At 44.5% G+C, this 17,322-nt stretch overlaps 1 protein-coding gene across 1 annotated transcript in view; it reads left to right on the top strand.

Annotated features, from left to right (window-relative positions):
* Positions 1 to 17,322, top strand: part of LOC124044015 (titin-like) — a 124,504-nt gene that overhangs the window by 78,727 nt on the left and 28,455 nt on the right. The window contains exon 140 of the mRNA XM_046363318.1: positions 168 to 17,279. Coding sequence (XP_046219274.1) covers positions 168 to 17,279 — 17,112 coding nt within the window. The remainder of the gene's footprint in view (positions 1 to 167; positions 17,280 to 17,322) is intronic.

The raw sequence follows: 17,322 nt of genomic DNA, 5'->3' as shown, positions 1-17,322 counted from the left end.
AGAAATTGTTCTTAATTTACCATAATAAATACAATTAAAATATATTTATGAAAGTTATTATGAAGTGTAAACCAGTAGATCTAATAATGCCAAATCCAAATTTGATTTGATTTGATTTGCCAGGTGATAACAAGTCTTGATATATGTCTTCTCTTTCTTCTTTTTAGATCCACCAGGACCTCCCTCCAACCCAAGAATTACTGACACCACCAAGACAACAGCCACATTCAACTGGGGTAGACCCCACTATGATGGTGGCCTGGATGTAGCAGGATACATTGTTGAGCACAAGAAGGAAGGACATGACGATTGGGTCACAGATGTCACAAGATTGAGAATTACAGAATACGTTGTGTCAAACCTGAAGGCTGGTGGGAACTACTATTTCAGAGTCAGAGCCATAAATACAGAGGGAGTTGGTGAACCAGCAGTGGTTGAAGAAATTGTTGAACTTAAGGACCGTGAGACACTTCCCGACTATGAGCTTGATGCTGAGTATAGAAGAACCCTTGTTGTCAGGGTCCGTGGATCCATTCGTATCTTTGTGCCAATTAAAGGACGTCCAGTTCCTGAAGTAACCTGGATGAAAGATAATGCCATTCTTGGCAAAGGTGGCCGTGAACACATTGATACTACGGAGTCGTATACTCTCCTGGTTATCCCTGACTGCACAAGATATGATGCTGGAAAATACCTGCTGTCATTAGAGAATGTTGCTGGTAAGAGAGATGGATTTGTTAACGTCAGAGTACTGGATTCACCAGGACCACCTGTGAACCTGATACCACGTGAAATCACCAAAACAAGTATCACTATGCAGTGGGAAATACCCATTATTGATGGTGGATCAAAGATCATTAACTACGTCATTGAGAAGCGAGAGGCCACAAGAAAGGCTTACACAGTAATCACTACAACCTGGCAGAAATGCTCCTTCAAATTTGACAACTTGGATGAAGGATCTGAATATTACTTCAGAGTATCTGCTGAAAATGATCTGGGCGTTGGCGAGCCAGCAGAGACACCTGAGACAATCAGAGCATCCCAAGCACCTACTGCCCCTGAAAATCTGTACGTCACTGACGTGTCAGCAGACACCGCAAGCCTTGCATGGACGAAGCCAAAACATGATGGTGGCAGTAGGATTACTGGATACGTTATTGAAGCACAGAAGAAGGACACAGACACATGGACCCATGTAACAACTGTAAAAGCTCTTGACTACACAGCCACAGATCTCATTGAAAATATGGAGTATGTGTTCCGCATCATGGCAGTCAACAGCTCTGGTAGAAGTGATCCACGTGAAAGCAGACCTGCTATCATTAGAGAGCAAACAACAGCGCCTGCATTTGACCTACGTGGAGTCTACCAGTCTTTGGTCATTGCTAAGGCTGGTGATAATGTGAAGGTTGAAATTCCGGTTCTGGGTCGCCCCAGACCAGCAGTTTCATGGAAGAGAGGTGAGGACACACTTAAACAGACGCAGAGAATCAATACGGATACTACTGCAACCTCAACTACTCTCCACATCAATGAGATCAAGAGGAGCGATGGTGGTCAATATTCGATGACTGGCAAGAATATACTTGGAACAACGACAGAGACAATTACTGTTGAGGTCCACGATATTCCAGGACCTCCTACTGGACCAATTAAGCTTGAAGAAGTTTCTTGTGACTACATTCTCTTATCATGGGAAGGTCCAGAGAATGATGGCGGTGTACCCATTAACAATTACATTGTTGAGGCTAGAGAAACCACAGGCACATCATGGGTTGAATTAGCAGCAACGGTTATCCGTACAACATTCAAGGCTGCTCGTCTCACAACAGGAATCATGTATCAGTTCCGTGTTAAAGCCCAGAACAGGTACGGCATTGGACCCTGTATAGTGTCAGAACAAGTGGTTGCTGCTTATCCATTTGATGTGCCAGGTCAACCAGGCATTCCTGAAATTGTCCACTTCAACAAGGATTCTATGACTATTAGCTGGGATGAACCAGCTTCCGATGGTGGAAGCCCCATTTTGGGATATCACATTGAAAGGAAAGAGAAGAACAGTATCCTGTGGCAGAAGATCAGCAAAGCACTTGTAGTAGGGAACATGTTCAAATCAACAGGCTTGGTGGACGGAATCGCCTATGAGTACCGCGTTATTGCTGAAAACATGGCTGGTTTGAGCAGGGCAAGCAAGCATTCTGAGACTACCTTTGCTCTGGATCCAGTGGACCCACCTGGCCAACCAATAGCATTGAATGTAACCAGACATGAGGTGACTCTTCAGTGGACAAGACCTGAAGGTGATGGAGGATTCTCAATAACTGGGTACCAAGTAGAAAAAAGAGAACTCCCAGACGGACGCTGGCTCAAGGCCAACTATAGCAACGTCCTTGAGACAACATTCACTGTTAGCGGTCTCACAGAGGATGCTACTTATGAGTTCCATGTTATGGCTAGAAACTCAGCTGGCGGTCTCAGTAAACCATCTCTACCATCAGAGGAAATCACTTGCAGAGATGATGTTGAGGAGCCCAAACTTGAAGTTGATACAATCTATAATAGTACCGTGGTTGTGAAAGCGGGAGATGTCTTCAAACTTGCTGCCAGCGTAACAGGCAGACCAATACCAACACTGGTATGGACCAAAGACGGGAAGGAACTTGAAGATACAGCCAAGTTGGAAATCAAACTCTATGACTTTTCTACAACCTTAGTCAACAAAGATTCTCTAAGAAGGTGCGGTGGGACATTCACTTTAACTGCCAGCAATCCGGGTGGTTTTGCAAAGCATACCTTCAATGTTAAGATTCTTGATAGACCTGGACCTCCAGATGGTCCACTTGCTGTTACAGACGTCACTGCTGAGAAATGTATCCTCTCATGGCTGCCACCATCACATGATGGAGGTGCAAAGATTCTGCACTACATCATTGAGAAACGTGAAACAAGTAGACTTGCTTGGACAAATGTAGCAACAGACTTACAAGTTAACCGGTTTAAGGTAACCAAGTTGTTGAAGGGTAACGAGTATATCTTCAGAGTTATGGCTGTCAACATGTATGGAACTGGGGAGCCCCTTGAATCCGACCCAATGGTTTCTACAAATCCATATGTGCCAGCTGATGCTCCATCAACACCTGAGGTAACGACCATCACAAAGAACACCATGGTTGTTTGCTGGGAACGCCCTGATCACGACGGTGGAAGCGACATCTTCAACTATGTTGTTGAAAGGAGAGACAAAACTGGTCTTCGCTGGGTTAAATGCAACAAGAGGACTGTAACTGACCTGAGGTTCAAAGTATCGGGGCTCACACCAGGGCATGAATATGAATTCAGAATCATAGCAGAAAACAATGCTGGTTTAGGTACACCAAGTCCTTCCAGTGAATTCTACAAGGCAGTAGACACAATCTTCCAACCTGGACCACCTGGAAATCAAAGAGTCTTAGACACAACCAAATCATCCATTACAGTTGCCTGGAACAAACCTGTATATGATGGTGGTTCTGATATCATTGGATACGTTGTAGAGACCTGTCTACCTGAGGAAGATGAATGGACAATTCGGACCCCTAAGAAGGGATTAGTTGGGACCTCATTTACCATCACTAACCTGGTAGAAAACCAAGATTATAAAATCAACATTTGCGCAATTAACTGTGAAGGGGTTGGAGAGCCAGCACAAGTGCCTGGCACACCAATTGCAGAGGACAGGCTGCTTCCTCCTGATATTGACCTTGGTGCAGAGCTTCGTAAGGTTGTCTGCATTAGAGCTTGCGGCACATTGAGACTCTTTGTACCTATTAAAGGAAGACCAACTCCTGATGTCAAGTGGTCCAGAGAAAATGGAGAGCCTGTTACGAGAGCAACTATTGACACCACATCATCATTTACTGCTCTTATGGTTGAAAATGTTGACAGATTTGACAGTGGAAAGTACATGTTGACAGTGGAAAATGCCTCAGGAAGCAAAACTGCATATGTGAATGTCAGAGTGTTGGACACACCTGGAGCACCACAAAGCCTCATAATCAGGGAGGTCACCAGAGACTCAGTATCACTCATGTGGGATGCACCCCTTATTGATGGTGGCTCCAGAATTAGAAACTACGTTGTGGAGAAACGTGAATCAACACGAAAAGCTTACTCCACAGTTTGTGCTCAATGCGTTAAATCTAGCTGGAAGATTGGTGGCCTGGAGGAAGGAAACACATATTTCTTCAGAATTCTGGCTGAAAATGAATTTGGCATTGGACTCCCAATAGAGACTCCTGAGGCAGTCAGAGTATCAGAAAAACCACTTCCACCAGGCAAAGTAACCCTTGTTGATGTCACAGGCACCAGTGTCTCTCTGTCTTGGGAAAAACCAGATCACGATGGTGGTAGCAGAATCTCAGGATATATTGTTGAGATGCATGGCAAAGACAGTGAAACTTGGACCCAGTGTGCTGTTGCAAAAATCACACAGGCTGTTGTTCTTGGACTGACACAAGGTGAAGAATATATGTTCCGTGTGTCAGCACATAACGAAAAAGGAACCAGTGATCCTCGTCTACTTAGTGTACCTGTGGTAGCCAAAGATCTTGTTATTGCGCCAGTATTCAAGCTGCTGTTCACCACATTCAGTGTATTGGCAGGAGATGATCTCAAGATAGATTTGCCATATGCTGCTCGCCCCAAAGCAGGTGTGACCTGGCTCAAGGATGGTGTCGCACTAAAAGAAACAACCAGAGTCAATGCTGATGCTACTGATACACATTTGCATCTTGTGGTCAAGGAAGCCAGCAGGGAGGATGTGGGAAAGTACACCATCAAACTTGTAAACACAGCTGGTGAATCAACAGTGGACATTGCAGTTGTTGTTCTTGATAAGCCTGGTCCTCCAACTGGCCCAATCACTGTTGATGAAGTCACTTCTGACAGTGTGGTACTGTCCTGGAACCCACCTACATATGTGGGTGGTTGTGCCATTAACAACTATGTAGTAGAAAAGAGGGAAACGTCCACCACAAACTGGCAGATTGTGTCTGCAACAGTTGCAAGAACCACTATTAAAGCAGCTCGGTTGAAGACTGGGTATGAATATCAGTTCAGGATTGCTGCTGAAAACAGATATGGAAAGAGTCCAGTACTTATATCAGAAAATATTGTTGCTCAATATCCATTTGATCTCCCAAGTGCACCAGGGACCCCAATTGTACAATCATCTACAAAGGACAGCATGGTTATCGTATGGGAGAAGCCTGGAAGTGATGGCGGGAGCAAGATTTTGGGATATCACCTCGAGAGTAAGGAGAGAAACAGCCTCCTCTGGGTTAAACAGAACAAACAACTGATCCCAGACTTGAGGTTCAAGCTCAGTGGTCTTGATGAAGGTATTGAATATGAGTACAGAGTTTATGCTGAAAATATTGTTGGCGTTGGCAAAGCAAGCAAATTGTCAGAAATCCGTGTTGCAAGAGACCCCTGTGACAGTCCAGGCAAGCCTGAAGCTGTCATTGTCACAAGAGGAGCTGTCACTCTCCAATGGACTAAGCCAGAGTTAGATGGAGGTAGCAAAATCACTGGCTACTTTGTGGAGAAGAAAGAGCTGCCTGAAGGGCGCTGGATGAAGGCCAGTTTCGCCAATGTCATTGAGACACAATTTATTGTTACTGGCTTAGTTGAAGACCAGTGCTATGAGTTCCGTGTCATTGCAAGAAATGCAGCAGGTGTTTACAGTCTTCCATCTGAGAGCACTGGGTCTATAACAGCAAAGGATGAAGTTGAACCTCCCAAAATAGAGATGGACTCAAAGTACTCTTCAACAATTGTTCTGATGGCAGGTGAATCGTTCAACCTTTGTGCAGATATTTTCGGCAAACCTGTACCCTCAGTCCATTGGATGAAAAACGATGTCGAAATAAAGGAGGCTGCACGTCTTGAGATAAAGAACACCGCTTTTAAAGCATCATTGAGTGTTAAGGAGGCAATCCGTGTTGATGGAGGCCAATATCTCCTACTTTTGAAAAATGTAGGTGGAGAGAAGTCAGTGCACATCAATGTCAAAGTGTTAGACAGACCTGGTCCACCTGGAGGCCCAATTTCTATCTATGGAGTCACAAGTGAAAAGGCTTGTATTGCCTGGAGACCACCAGCACAAGATGGAGGTAGTGATGTTTCTCATTACATCGTTGAGAAGAGAGAGACTAGCAGATTGGTTTGGACTCTGGTTGAACCTAAAGTGCAGACTCTAAATCTTAAGATCATAAAACTTGTTCCTGGAAATGAGTATGTCTTCCGAGTGATTCCTGTGAACAAATACGGAATTGGTGAAGCTCTTGAATCTGAGCCAATGATTTCCAGAAATCAATTTGTAACACCTGATCCACCCACAGATGTGGAAGTCTCTACCATCACAAAAGATTCAATGGTGGTAACCTGGGAAAGACCTGAAAACGATGGTGGAAATGCCATTTCTGGATTTGTTATTGAGAAGCGTGATAAAGAAGGTGTGCGCTGGACCAGATGCAATAAGCGTACAGTGAGTGAGCTGCGCTTCAGAGTAGCAGGTCTTCTTGAAAACCGCAGTTATGAGTTCCGAGTTTCATCTGAGAATGCTGCTGGAGTTGGTAAACCGAGTGAACCAACTATTTACTACAAGGCATTGGATGCTATCTTCACATCAGGTCCACCAAATAATCCCAAAGTGACTGACACAACAAGAACATCCGTGTCCTTGTCATGGGGCAAACCTATCTATGATGGTGGCTGTGAGATTCAAGGATACTTAGTGGAGGCCTGTGAAGGAGCATCTGATGAATGGACAATATGCACTCCCCCTGCCGGAATCACACACACTACGTTTACAGTTAGAAAACTACTTGAGAAGCATGAGTATAAATTCAGGGTCTGTGCCATAAACAAGGTTGGTGTTGGTGAGCATGCAGATGTCCCTGGATCAGTTCTTCTAGAGGAGAAATTGGAAGCACCAGATCTTGAGCTTGACGCTGACATGAGGAAGATGATTAATGTCAGAGCTGGAAGCGCTCTTAGGTTGTTCATTCCTGTTAGGGGACGGCCGGCTCCTGAACTGAAGTGGGGAAAAGCTGATGGAGAACTCAAAGAGACAGCACAGATTGACAATACAAGCAGTTATGCTTCACTCCTGATTGAAAATGTTGACAGATTTGACACTGGCAAGTACACTGTTACTGCAGAGAATTCCAGTGGAGTTAAATCTGTCTTCATCAGTGTCAGAGTACTTGATTCACCTAGTATGCCTGCAAATTTCGCTATCAAGGAGATAACAAAGAATTCAGTCACACTTACTTGGGAGCCACCTATTTTGGATGGTGGGTCTAAAATTAAGCAATATCATGTTGAGAAACGAGAAAGCACTAGGAAAGTGTATTCCCCTGTCACAACCTGTCATAAGATGTCATGGAAGATTGAACCACTTGTGGAGGGAAGTATCTATTTCTTCAGAGTTCTTGCTGAAAACGAGTGGGGCATTGGCTTACCTGCAGAGACCCCTGAACCCGTAAAGATTTCAGAGGTACCTCAACCTCCCGGTAAAGTTACAGTTCTAGACGTGACACGGAACAGTGTCTCTCTTAAGTGGGAGAAACCAGATCATGATGGAGGCAGCAGAATAAGCCATTATGAGATTGAAATGCAAGCCAAAGATAGTGACAAATGGACACTATGTGCTCAATGTAAATACCTTGAAACTACTGTCACTAGCTTAGCCCAAGGAGAGGAGTATCAATTCAGAGTAATTGCTGTTAATAGCAAAGGAAAGAGTGACTCTAGACTTCTGGCCAGTCCAGTAGTAGCAAAGGACCTTGTCATTGAACCTGACATAAGACCTAAATTAACACAGTACAGCGTACAGGTTGGCTATGATCTGAAGATTGAAGTTCCCATTGCTGGACATCCTAAACCAGTCATTACATGGACAAAGGATGGTGCTGCCCTGAAACAAACCACAAGAGTTAATGTTGTCGACAGTGCACGCAACACACATATAACCATCAAAGAAGCAACAAAAGACGATGGTGGATTGTATAGTATTAATATTACCAATATGCTTGGATCCAAAGATGCCACCATTGAAGTAATCACACTAGATAAACCTGGCCCACCAACAGGCCCAATCAAGATGGATGACATAAGTGCTGAAAGTATCACACTTACCTGGGAACCACCTGCATACACTGGTGGCTGCCCAATTTCAAATTACGTTGTCCAGAAAAGAGATACAACCACAACTAACTGGGTTGTAGTCTCTGCCACTGTGGCGAGAAATACCCTGAAAGTGACAAATCTAAAAACAGGTGCAGAATACCAATTTAGGATCTTTGCTGAAAACAGATATGGCAAAAGTTATGCTATTGATTCTGAACCTGTCCTTGCCCAGTATCCCTTCAAGGAGCCAGGACCACCAGGAACACCTTACGTATCTTCATATACTAAGGATTACATGGTTGTGGAATGGCACAAACCCATTTCAGATGGAGGCAGTGCCATTTTTGGCTATCACATTGAGAGAAAGGAAAAGAACAGTATCCTTTGGACAAAGATCAATAAATCCCTCATCCAAGACTGTAGATTTAAATCTACTCCTTTGGAGGAAGGTATAGAATATGAGTTTAGAGTGTCTGCTGAGAATATCGTTGGCATTGGCGCGTGCAGCAAACTCTCTGAGGGATACGTGGCACGTGACCCATGTGATCCTCCTGGCACCCCAGAGGCTATCATTGTAACCAGGCACTCTGTGAAACTGAAGTGGACAAGACCACAGTATGATGGTGGCAGTCTGATCACAGGCTTTGTGGTAGAGAAACGCGATCTCCCAGAGGGAAGATGGATGAAGGCAAGTTTCACAAATGTCATTGAAACTGTATTCACAGTTCTGGGTCTAACTGAGGATTGCAAATATGACTTCAGAGTCATAGCTAGGAATGCCGCTGGATCTATCAGCAAGCCCTCTCAGAGCACCGGATCCATCACAGCAAAGGATGAAGTTGATCCACCAAAATGTGAAGTTGACTCAGTGTACAGCCAGGTTGTTATCATCAATGCTGGGGAAACATTTACACTTGAGGCCGCTGTACAAGGAAAGCCAATTCCAGCAGCTCAATGGTTCAAGAGTGATGTATTAGTGGAGAACTCAGCAAGGGCTGAGATTATGAACTCAGATTTCCAAGCAAAGCTTGTTGTCAAAGATGCTATCAGAGTGGATGGAGGACAATATACGTTGCTTCTAACTAATGTTGCTGGAGATAAAACTGCAACGTTCAATGTGAGAGTACTGGACAGACCTGGGCCCTCTCAGGGACCCCTCACTGTTAGCAATGTCACATGTGAGAAATGTTCATTGTCCTGGCTTCCTCCAAGAGCTGACGGTGGAAGCAGTATTTCCCACTACGTCATTCAAAAGAGAGAAACTAGCCGTCTTGCATGGACTGTGGTTGCTAGTGATTGTGGAGCTACAATGTTCAAAGTCACAAAGCTTCTGAAGGGAAATGAGTACATCTTCCGTGTTATGGCTGTAAACAAATTTGGTACTGGTGAACCTCTTGAATCAGTCCCAGTTATAATGAGAAATCAATTTGTTACTCCTGGACCACCTCAAGAATTGGAAATAGCCAATATTGCAAGGGATTCCATGACTGTGTGCTGGACTCGCCCAGAGGTTGATGGTGGAAGTGAGATTGCTGGTTACATTGTTGAGAAGAGAGATAGAGCTGGAATCAGATGGACAAAATGCAACAAACGCAGAGTCACAGACCTTCGCTTCAGAGTGACAGGCCTGACAGAGGATCATGAATATGAATTCAGATTATCTGCTGAGAATGCTGCAGGAATCGGCCAACCAACTGAACCAACTGCTTACACCAAAGCCTGTGATCCAACGTTTGAACCTGGCGCTCCCACTAATGCACATGTAGTTGATACTACCAAGAACTCCATTACACTCGCATGGAGTAGGCCCATTTACGACGGTGGTGTCAATATCCAGGGATATGCTGTGGAGATCTGCAAAGCCGATGAGGAGGAATGGACTCTATGCACACCACCAACAGGAGTGAATGCCACTACCTTCAAAATCACCAAACTTATCGAGCATCAAGAATATAAGGTGCAGGTATGTGCCATCAATAAATTGGGTGTTGGTGAACCTGCTGAGATTTTAGGAACTGTAAAACCAGTGGATGCAATGTTCGCCCCAGAGATTGAGCTGGATTCAGAGCTAAGGAAAGGAGTCGTTGTGCGTGCTGGAGGATCCATGAGGATCAATATTCCATTCAAAGGACGTCCTACTCCAGAAATAAGCTGGTCCAAGGATGAGGGTGACTTCACTAACAAAGTTCAAATTGAGAAAGGCGCCGATTTTACTCAACTGTCAGTAGACATCTGTGACAGAAATGATGCTGGAAAGTACACTCTGACCCTGGAAAACAGCAGTGGTTCCAAGTCTGCATTTGTTTCCGTCAAAGTACTTGATACACCAGGAGCACCCGTAAACTTCACAGTGAAAGATATTAAGAAAAACTCTGTCAATCTTGTTTGGGAGCCCCCACTCATTGACGGAGGTGCGAGGGTCAAGCATTACTTTGTTGAGAAGCGTGAATCCACTAGGAAAGCTTATTCCAACATTTCAAACAAGTGTACAAGGAACAGTTTCCATGTGGGAGATCTCATTGAGGGGGTTATTTATTACTTCAGAGTTATGGCTGAGAATGAATATGGTGTAGGCCTGGCAGCAGAAACAGCTGAGCCAGTGAAGACATCAGAAGTCCCTCTGCCTGTAGGAAAAATCACATTGACTGAAGTGACTAAGACAACTGCCTCAATGGCATGGGAAAAACCAGACCATGACGGTGGAAGTAGAATAATGGGATACTACATAGAAATGCTGCCTGCAGGATCAGAGGAATGGATCCTATCCACAACCACCAAAACATGTGAGGGAACTGTAGAAGGCCTAACTGCAGGACAAGAATACCAGTTCAGAGTTTCAGCCTTTAATGACAAAGGAAAGAGTGACACAAGGGTATTAGCTGCCCCTGTCACAGCTAAAGATCTAACTATTGAACCAAGTTTCGTAATGGCATTCAACACCTTTAGTGTCCAACATGGTGAAGATCTGAAGATAGAAATACCAGTGAGAGGACGCCCAGCACCAAAAGTGGTATGGACAAAGGATGGACAGGCAATTAAAGAGACAACCAGGTTGAATGTTTCAAGAACAGCATCATCAACAATCCTTGCTATAAAAGAGGCAACCAGAGCGGATTCTGGCAAGTACAAAATCACAGCTACCAACAGTATAGGAGAAAAAGTTGCAGAAATCGGAGTGATCATCCTTGATAAACCTGGCCCAGTCACAGGACCTATAAAGATTGAGGAAGTGAGTTCCAATTATGTCAACCTCGCATGGGAACCACCTGCGTACACAGGAGGTTGTCAAATAAACAATTACATTGTGGAAAAGCGTGACACAACAACCGTAGCATGGCAGTGTGTGTCTGCTACCATTGCAAGAACAACTATCAAAGTTACCAAGCTGAAAACCGGTACTGAATACCAGTTTAGGGTGTTTGCAGAAAACAGATATGGAAAGAGTCCGTCATTGGACTCAGCAGCTGTTGTTGTGCAATATCCTTTCAGTGAACCTCTTGCACCTGGTACTCCATTTGTGTCATCAGTGACAAAGGATCACATGGTTGTTGAATGGAAAGTACCAACCAGTGATGGAGGTAGTCCAATCCTTGGTTACCACCTCGAACGCAAAGAGAAGAACAGCATTCTCTGGACGAAGTTGAACAAACTGCTCATTCCTGACTGTCGATTCAAAACAAATGAACTTGAAGAGGGCATTGAGTATGAATTCAAGGTCTTTGCTGAGAACATTGCTGGCTTGAGTCCACCTAGCAAGATTTCTGATGTTTGTGTCGCCAGAGACCCATGTGATCCACCTGGTACCCCTGAGGCTATTGATATTACCAGGAACCACGTTACACTGTCATGGAAAAAGCCCCAGTATGATGGTGGTAGCCTGATCACAGGCTATGTTGTTGAAAGGAAGAAGCTCCCTGATGCCCGTTGGATGAAGGCTAGCTTCACAAATGTAATTGAGACTCAATTCACAATCTCAGGTCTGACTGAAGAGTGTGAGTATGAGTTTAGAGTAATTGCAAGGAATGCATCTGGTATTTTCAGTGCTCCCTCTGAAAGCACTGGAGCTATTACTGCTAAAGATGAAATTGAAGCACCAACAGCATCAATGGATCCCAAATTCAAGGACTGTATTGTCATCCATGCTGGTGAAACATTTGTTATTGATGCTGATATTTTGGGAAAACCACTCCCTGAAATCACATGGTTGAAAGATGGAAAAGAAATCGACCAAACTACCCCAAGAATGGAGATCAAAACAACCATTCAACGTACTATTCTAACAGTCAAGGAATGTATCAGAGTAGATGGTGGACACTTTGTCCTGAGTCTGAGCAACGTTGGTGGAACAAAATCTATTCCCGTCAACGTGAAAGTCCTTGATAGACCTGGTCCACCCGAAGGTCCAATGAAGATAACTGGTGTGACTTCCGAGAAAGCCTATCTTCACTGGAGTCATCCATTACATGATGGCGGTGCCAGCTGTTCTCATTATATAATTGAGAAGAGGGAAACCAGCAGATTGTCATGGACTGTAGTCGAACCCAGAATCCAAGCTGTCAGCTACAAAGTGACTAAACTCTTGCCTGGCAATGAGTACATCTTCAGAGTTACAGCAGTAAATAAGTTTGGCATTGGCGAACCTCTTGAATCAGACCCAGTTATTGCACGTAATCCTTTTGTGACACCCAGTGCTCCCTCAACACCTGAAGCAAGTGCTATTACAAGGGACTCAATGGTCCTTACATGGGAACGTCCAGCAGATAATGGTGGCTCAGATATTGATGGCTATGTCCTGGAGAAACGAGATAAAGAGGGCATTAGATGGACAAAATGTAACAAGAAAAGACTTAATGACATCAGGTTCAGATGTACCGGACTCACAGAGGGACATTCCTATGAGTTCAGAGTGTCTGCTGAAAATGCTGCTGGTGTGGGAGTGCCAAGTGCACCAACAGAATACATAAAAGCCTGTGATGCCACATATCCACCTGGTCCTCCTAACAACCCTAAGGTGACAGACCACTCAAGCACAACTGTGTCACTTTCATGGACAAGACCCATCTATGATGGTGGAGCAGCCATCAAAGGATATGTTGTTGAGATGAGAGAAGAAGGAGATGAAGAATGGATAACCTGTACACCGCCAACTGGTGTACAAGCAACACACTTTACTGTGAAAAAACTGAGGGAAAATGCTGAATACTATTTCCGCATCTGTGCAATTAACATTGAAGGAGTTGGTGAGCATGTTGATGTTCCAGGGTCTGTAGTTGCATCTGAAAGACTTGAGGCCCCTGAGATTGAACTTGATTCAGACCTTAGGAAAATGGTCCAAGTACGGGCAAGTGCAACACTGCGTTTGTTTGTGACAATCAAAGGAAAACCTGAACCTGAAGTAAAGTGGTCCAAGATGGATGGCCCTCTTACTGAGCGTGCACAAATTGAGGTCACAAGCTCCTACACAATGCTCGTCATCGACAATGTCAATAGATTTGACACTGGCAAGTATGTGTTGACTCTTGAGAACCTTAGTGGTCAAAAATCAGCATTCATTAATGTCAGGGTGTTGGACTCACCAAGTGCCCCTGAGAACTTTGAAGTCAAGGATATTAAGAGAGATTCTGTATCACTATCCTGGGAGCCTCCTATGATTGACGGTGGAGCTAAGGTCACCCATTACATTGTGGAAAAGAGAGATAACACAAGACTGGCATTTACAAGTGTTTCAAATAACTGTGTAAGAAATTCCATGAAGATTGATGACCTTAAGGAGGGCGGAATTTACTATTTCCGCGTCAAAGCTGTCAATGAGCTTGGTGTGGGTTTGCCAGCAGAAACAACAGAACCAATCAAGGTATCCCAAGCCCCCTTGCCTCCTGGAAAAGTTACGGTTGTAGATGTTACTCGCGACAGTGTCAGTCTCGCATGGGAAAAGCCTGATCATGATGGTGGTAGCAAAATCACAAGCTATACAGTAGAAATGAAAACCATGGGCGATGAGAAATGGACTGTATGCACTGAGATTAAAGCATTGGAAGCAACTATTGGTGGACTCACAACTGGTGAGGAATATTCATTTAGGATTACTGCTGTCAATGACAAAGGCAAGAGTGAACCTAAGCCACTGGCAGACCCTGTCGTAGTAAAGGACATTACAATCGAACCTATCATCGATCTGATGTTCACCACATACAGTGTCAAGGCAGGAGATGATCTGAAGATTGATGTTCCATTCAGAGGCAGACCTGAACCTGAGGTGGCATGGAAAAAAGATGGAGCTGTATTGAAGCAGACAACTAGGGTGAATGTTCTTACAGCAAAAAATTCATCGAAAATTACTATCAAAGACGCAACCAGGGAGGACTTTGGGAAGTATGAGATCAATTTAACCAACACAGTTGGCAAGAAATCAGCGACAATAGCTGTTATCATCTTGGATAAACCTGGCCCACCAGGTGCAATCAAGGTAGATGAAGTGAGTGCTGACAATATTTCACTGTCTTGGGATGCCCCACTCTACGATGGAGGATGTCAAATCAACAACTATGTCGTGGAGAAGAGAGATACTACCACTACAACATGGCAGATAGTTTCAGCCACAGTTGCCAGAACATCAATTAAAGTTCCCCGCTTGACACAAGGCACTGAATATCAGTTCCGTATTGCAGCTGAAAATCGTTACGGCAAGAGCCATGCTGTGGACTCCGCTCCAATTGTTGCACAGTACCCCTTCGAGACACCTGGCCTTCCCACATCCCTCCACGTTGCCCATGCTACAAAGTCTGGCATTTTGGTCGCATGGGGTAAACCAGCCAGTGACGGCGGAAGTCCAATCATTGGTTATCACCTGGAAATGAAAGACCATAGCAGTATTCTCTGGACAAAGATCAATAGAGGTATCATTGCTGAAACAGAATACAAAGTGATTGGGATTGAGGAAGGCTTACTGTATGAGTTCCGTGTTTATGCTCAGAATATTGCTGGAATTGGACCTTGCACCAAAGCCTCTGATCCTGTAGCTGCAAGAGATCCTTGTGATCCACCTGTTAACCTTGAGGTCATTGACATCACAAGAACTTCAGTTTCCATTACTTGGCAGGCGCCAGAGAATGATGGTGGAGCCAAGGTGACTGGCTACATTGTTGAACGCAGGGAACTTCCAGATGGCCGTTGGCTGAAGTGCAATTTCGCCAGTCTCCAGGACACATACTTTGACATTACAGGCCTTACAGAGGACGTACAATATGACTTCCATGTTATTGCAAAGAATGCAGCTGGCTTACTCAGTGAGCCATCACTGAGCACAGGTGCCATCACAGTCAAGGATGAGGTGGATTCACCTCGCATTGAGTTGGAAGACAGGTTTAGGCAATTAGTAGTTGTCAAAGCTGGAGATATTTTGAGAATCGATGCAGATATTTCTGGGCGTCCACGCCCAGTCATTGCATGGACAAAGGATGGTAAAGAAATTGATGCCAAGGCAAGAGTGGAGATTACTTCAACACACAGCACCACCACATTAATAGTCAGAGACACTATCAGAAGAGACACTGGCCAGTACATTGTAACTCTACAGAACGTTGCTGGCACAAGGTCCTTGGCTGTAAACTGTAAGGTCCTTGACCGCCCTGGGCCATCCTCTGGACCATTGGCGGTCACTGGTCTGACAGCAGAGAAGTGCACTGTGACCTGGGGACCACCTCAAGAAAACGGTGGTGCAGAAATCATGCACTACATTGTTGAGAAACGTGAAACCAGCCGCCTCGCCTGGACTTTAGTATATGGAGATATGAAAGCTACAACATGTAAAGTCACCAAACTGCTTAAAGGAAATGAATACATCTTCAGAGTAAGGGGAGTGAACAAATATGGAGACGGTGAAGCCCTGGAGAGTGAGCCCACCAGAGCCAAGAATGCATACACTGTCCCTGCAGCACCAACAGATGTTCAAATCACGAGTATCACAAGTGATGCAATGACAATCTGCTGGGAAAGACCAGAATCCGATGGAGGAAGCAGCATTTATGGCTATGTTATTGAGAAACGAGAGAAAATAGGATTGCGCTGGGTACGAGTGAACAAAAAGCCTGTGTATGACCTCAGGGTCAAGGCATCCAATCTTCGTGAGGGAGCTGAATATGAGTACAGAGTCTATGCAGAAAATGCTGCAGGCTTGAGCCTCCCAAGTATTCCTACCGAACTAACAAAAGCGGAGGATCCCCAATTCCTGCCATCTCCACCATCTAAACCTAAAGTTATTGACTCCTCCAAGACTACTGTTTCTCTTTCATGGAACAAGCCATTGTTTGATGGTGGTGCTCCTGTGACAGGATACTGTGTTGAATATAGGAGAACAGATGAATATGATGATGACTGGTGTGTCGGTGTTTCAAACACAAAGAACACTGAATTCACCGTCGTTGGATTAACTTCTGGAGCAGAATATATATTTGTTGTCAAATCAATCAACAAGATTGGTCTCAGTGAGCCAAGCTCCACTACGGATCCACAGGTGGCTAAAGAGAGAGAAGAGGAACCAGTATTTGATATCAGCAATGAAATGCGAAAGACACTCATTGTAAAGGACGGCAGTTCATTCACTCTAACTGTGCCATTCAGGGGAAAGCCCATTCCTAATGTTATGTGGACCAAGGCTGCTGTTGACCTGAGAGTGAGGGCCAGTATTGATACTACTGATACCTTCACATCTATCACAGTGGAACAAGCAACAAGAGATGACTCTGGAAAATATACTGTGACTCTCCAAAACATAGCTGGAAAGGTTGCATGTACATTAAATGTAAGGGTTCTGGACTCTCCTGGCCCACCATCTCATGTTGGGTTCAAGGATGTTACAAAGAGCTCTGCAACAGTTACATGGGATACCCCAGATAATGAAGGTGGCGCTGCGGTAAAGAACTACCTTGTTGATATTCGTGAGGCAAGCAAAAAGGGATGGACCAGACTCACAGATACCTGCCATCGTCTGACCTACAAAGTAACGGACCTGGTGGAGGGAGGAGTATACTACTTTAGAGTCATGGGTGAAAATGAATATGGAGTTGGTGTATCAGCTGAGACCAAAGATGGAGCAAAGATTACAGGTATGGTAGAATTGAAAATAGAAAAAACATTTAAGTTTAAGAT

The sequence above is a fragment of the Oncorhynchus gorbuscha genome, linkage group LG09 (assembly GCF_021184085.1).
Source record: "Oncorhynchus gorbuscha isolate QuinsamMale2020 ecotype Even-year linkage group LG09, OgorEven_v1.0, whole genome shotgun sequence".
NCBI lineage: Eukaryota > Metazoa > Chordata > Actinopteri > Salmoniformes > Salmonidae > Oncorhynchus > Oncorhynchus gorbuscha.
Note: the sequence above shows the minus strand (reverse complement) of the source record. Positions and strands in the feature narration are given on the sequence as shown.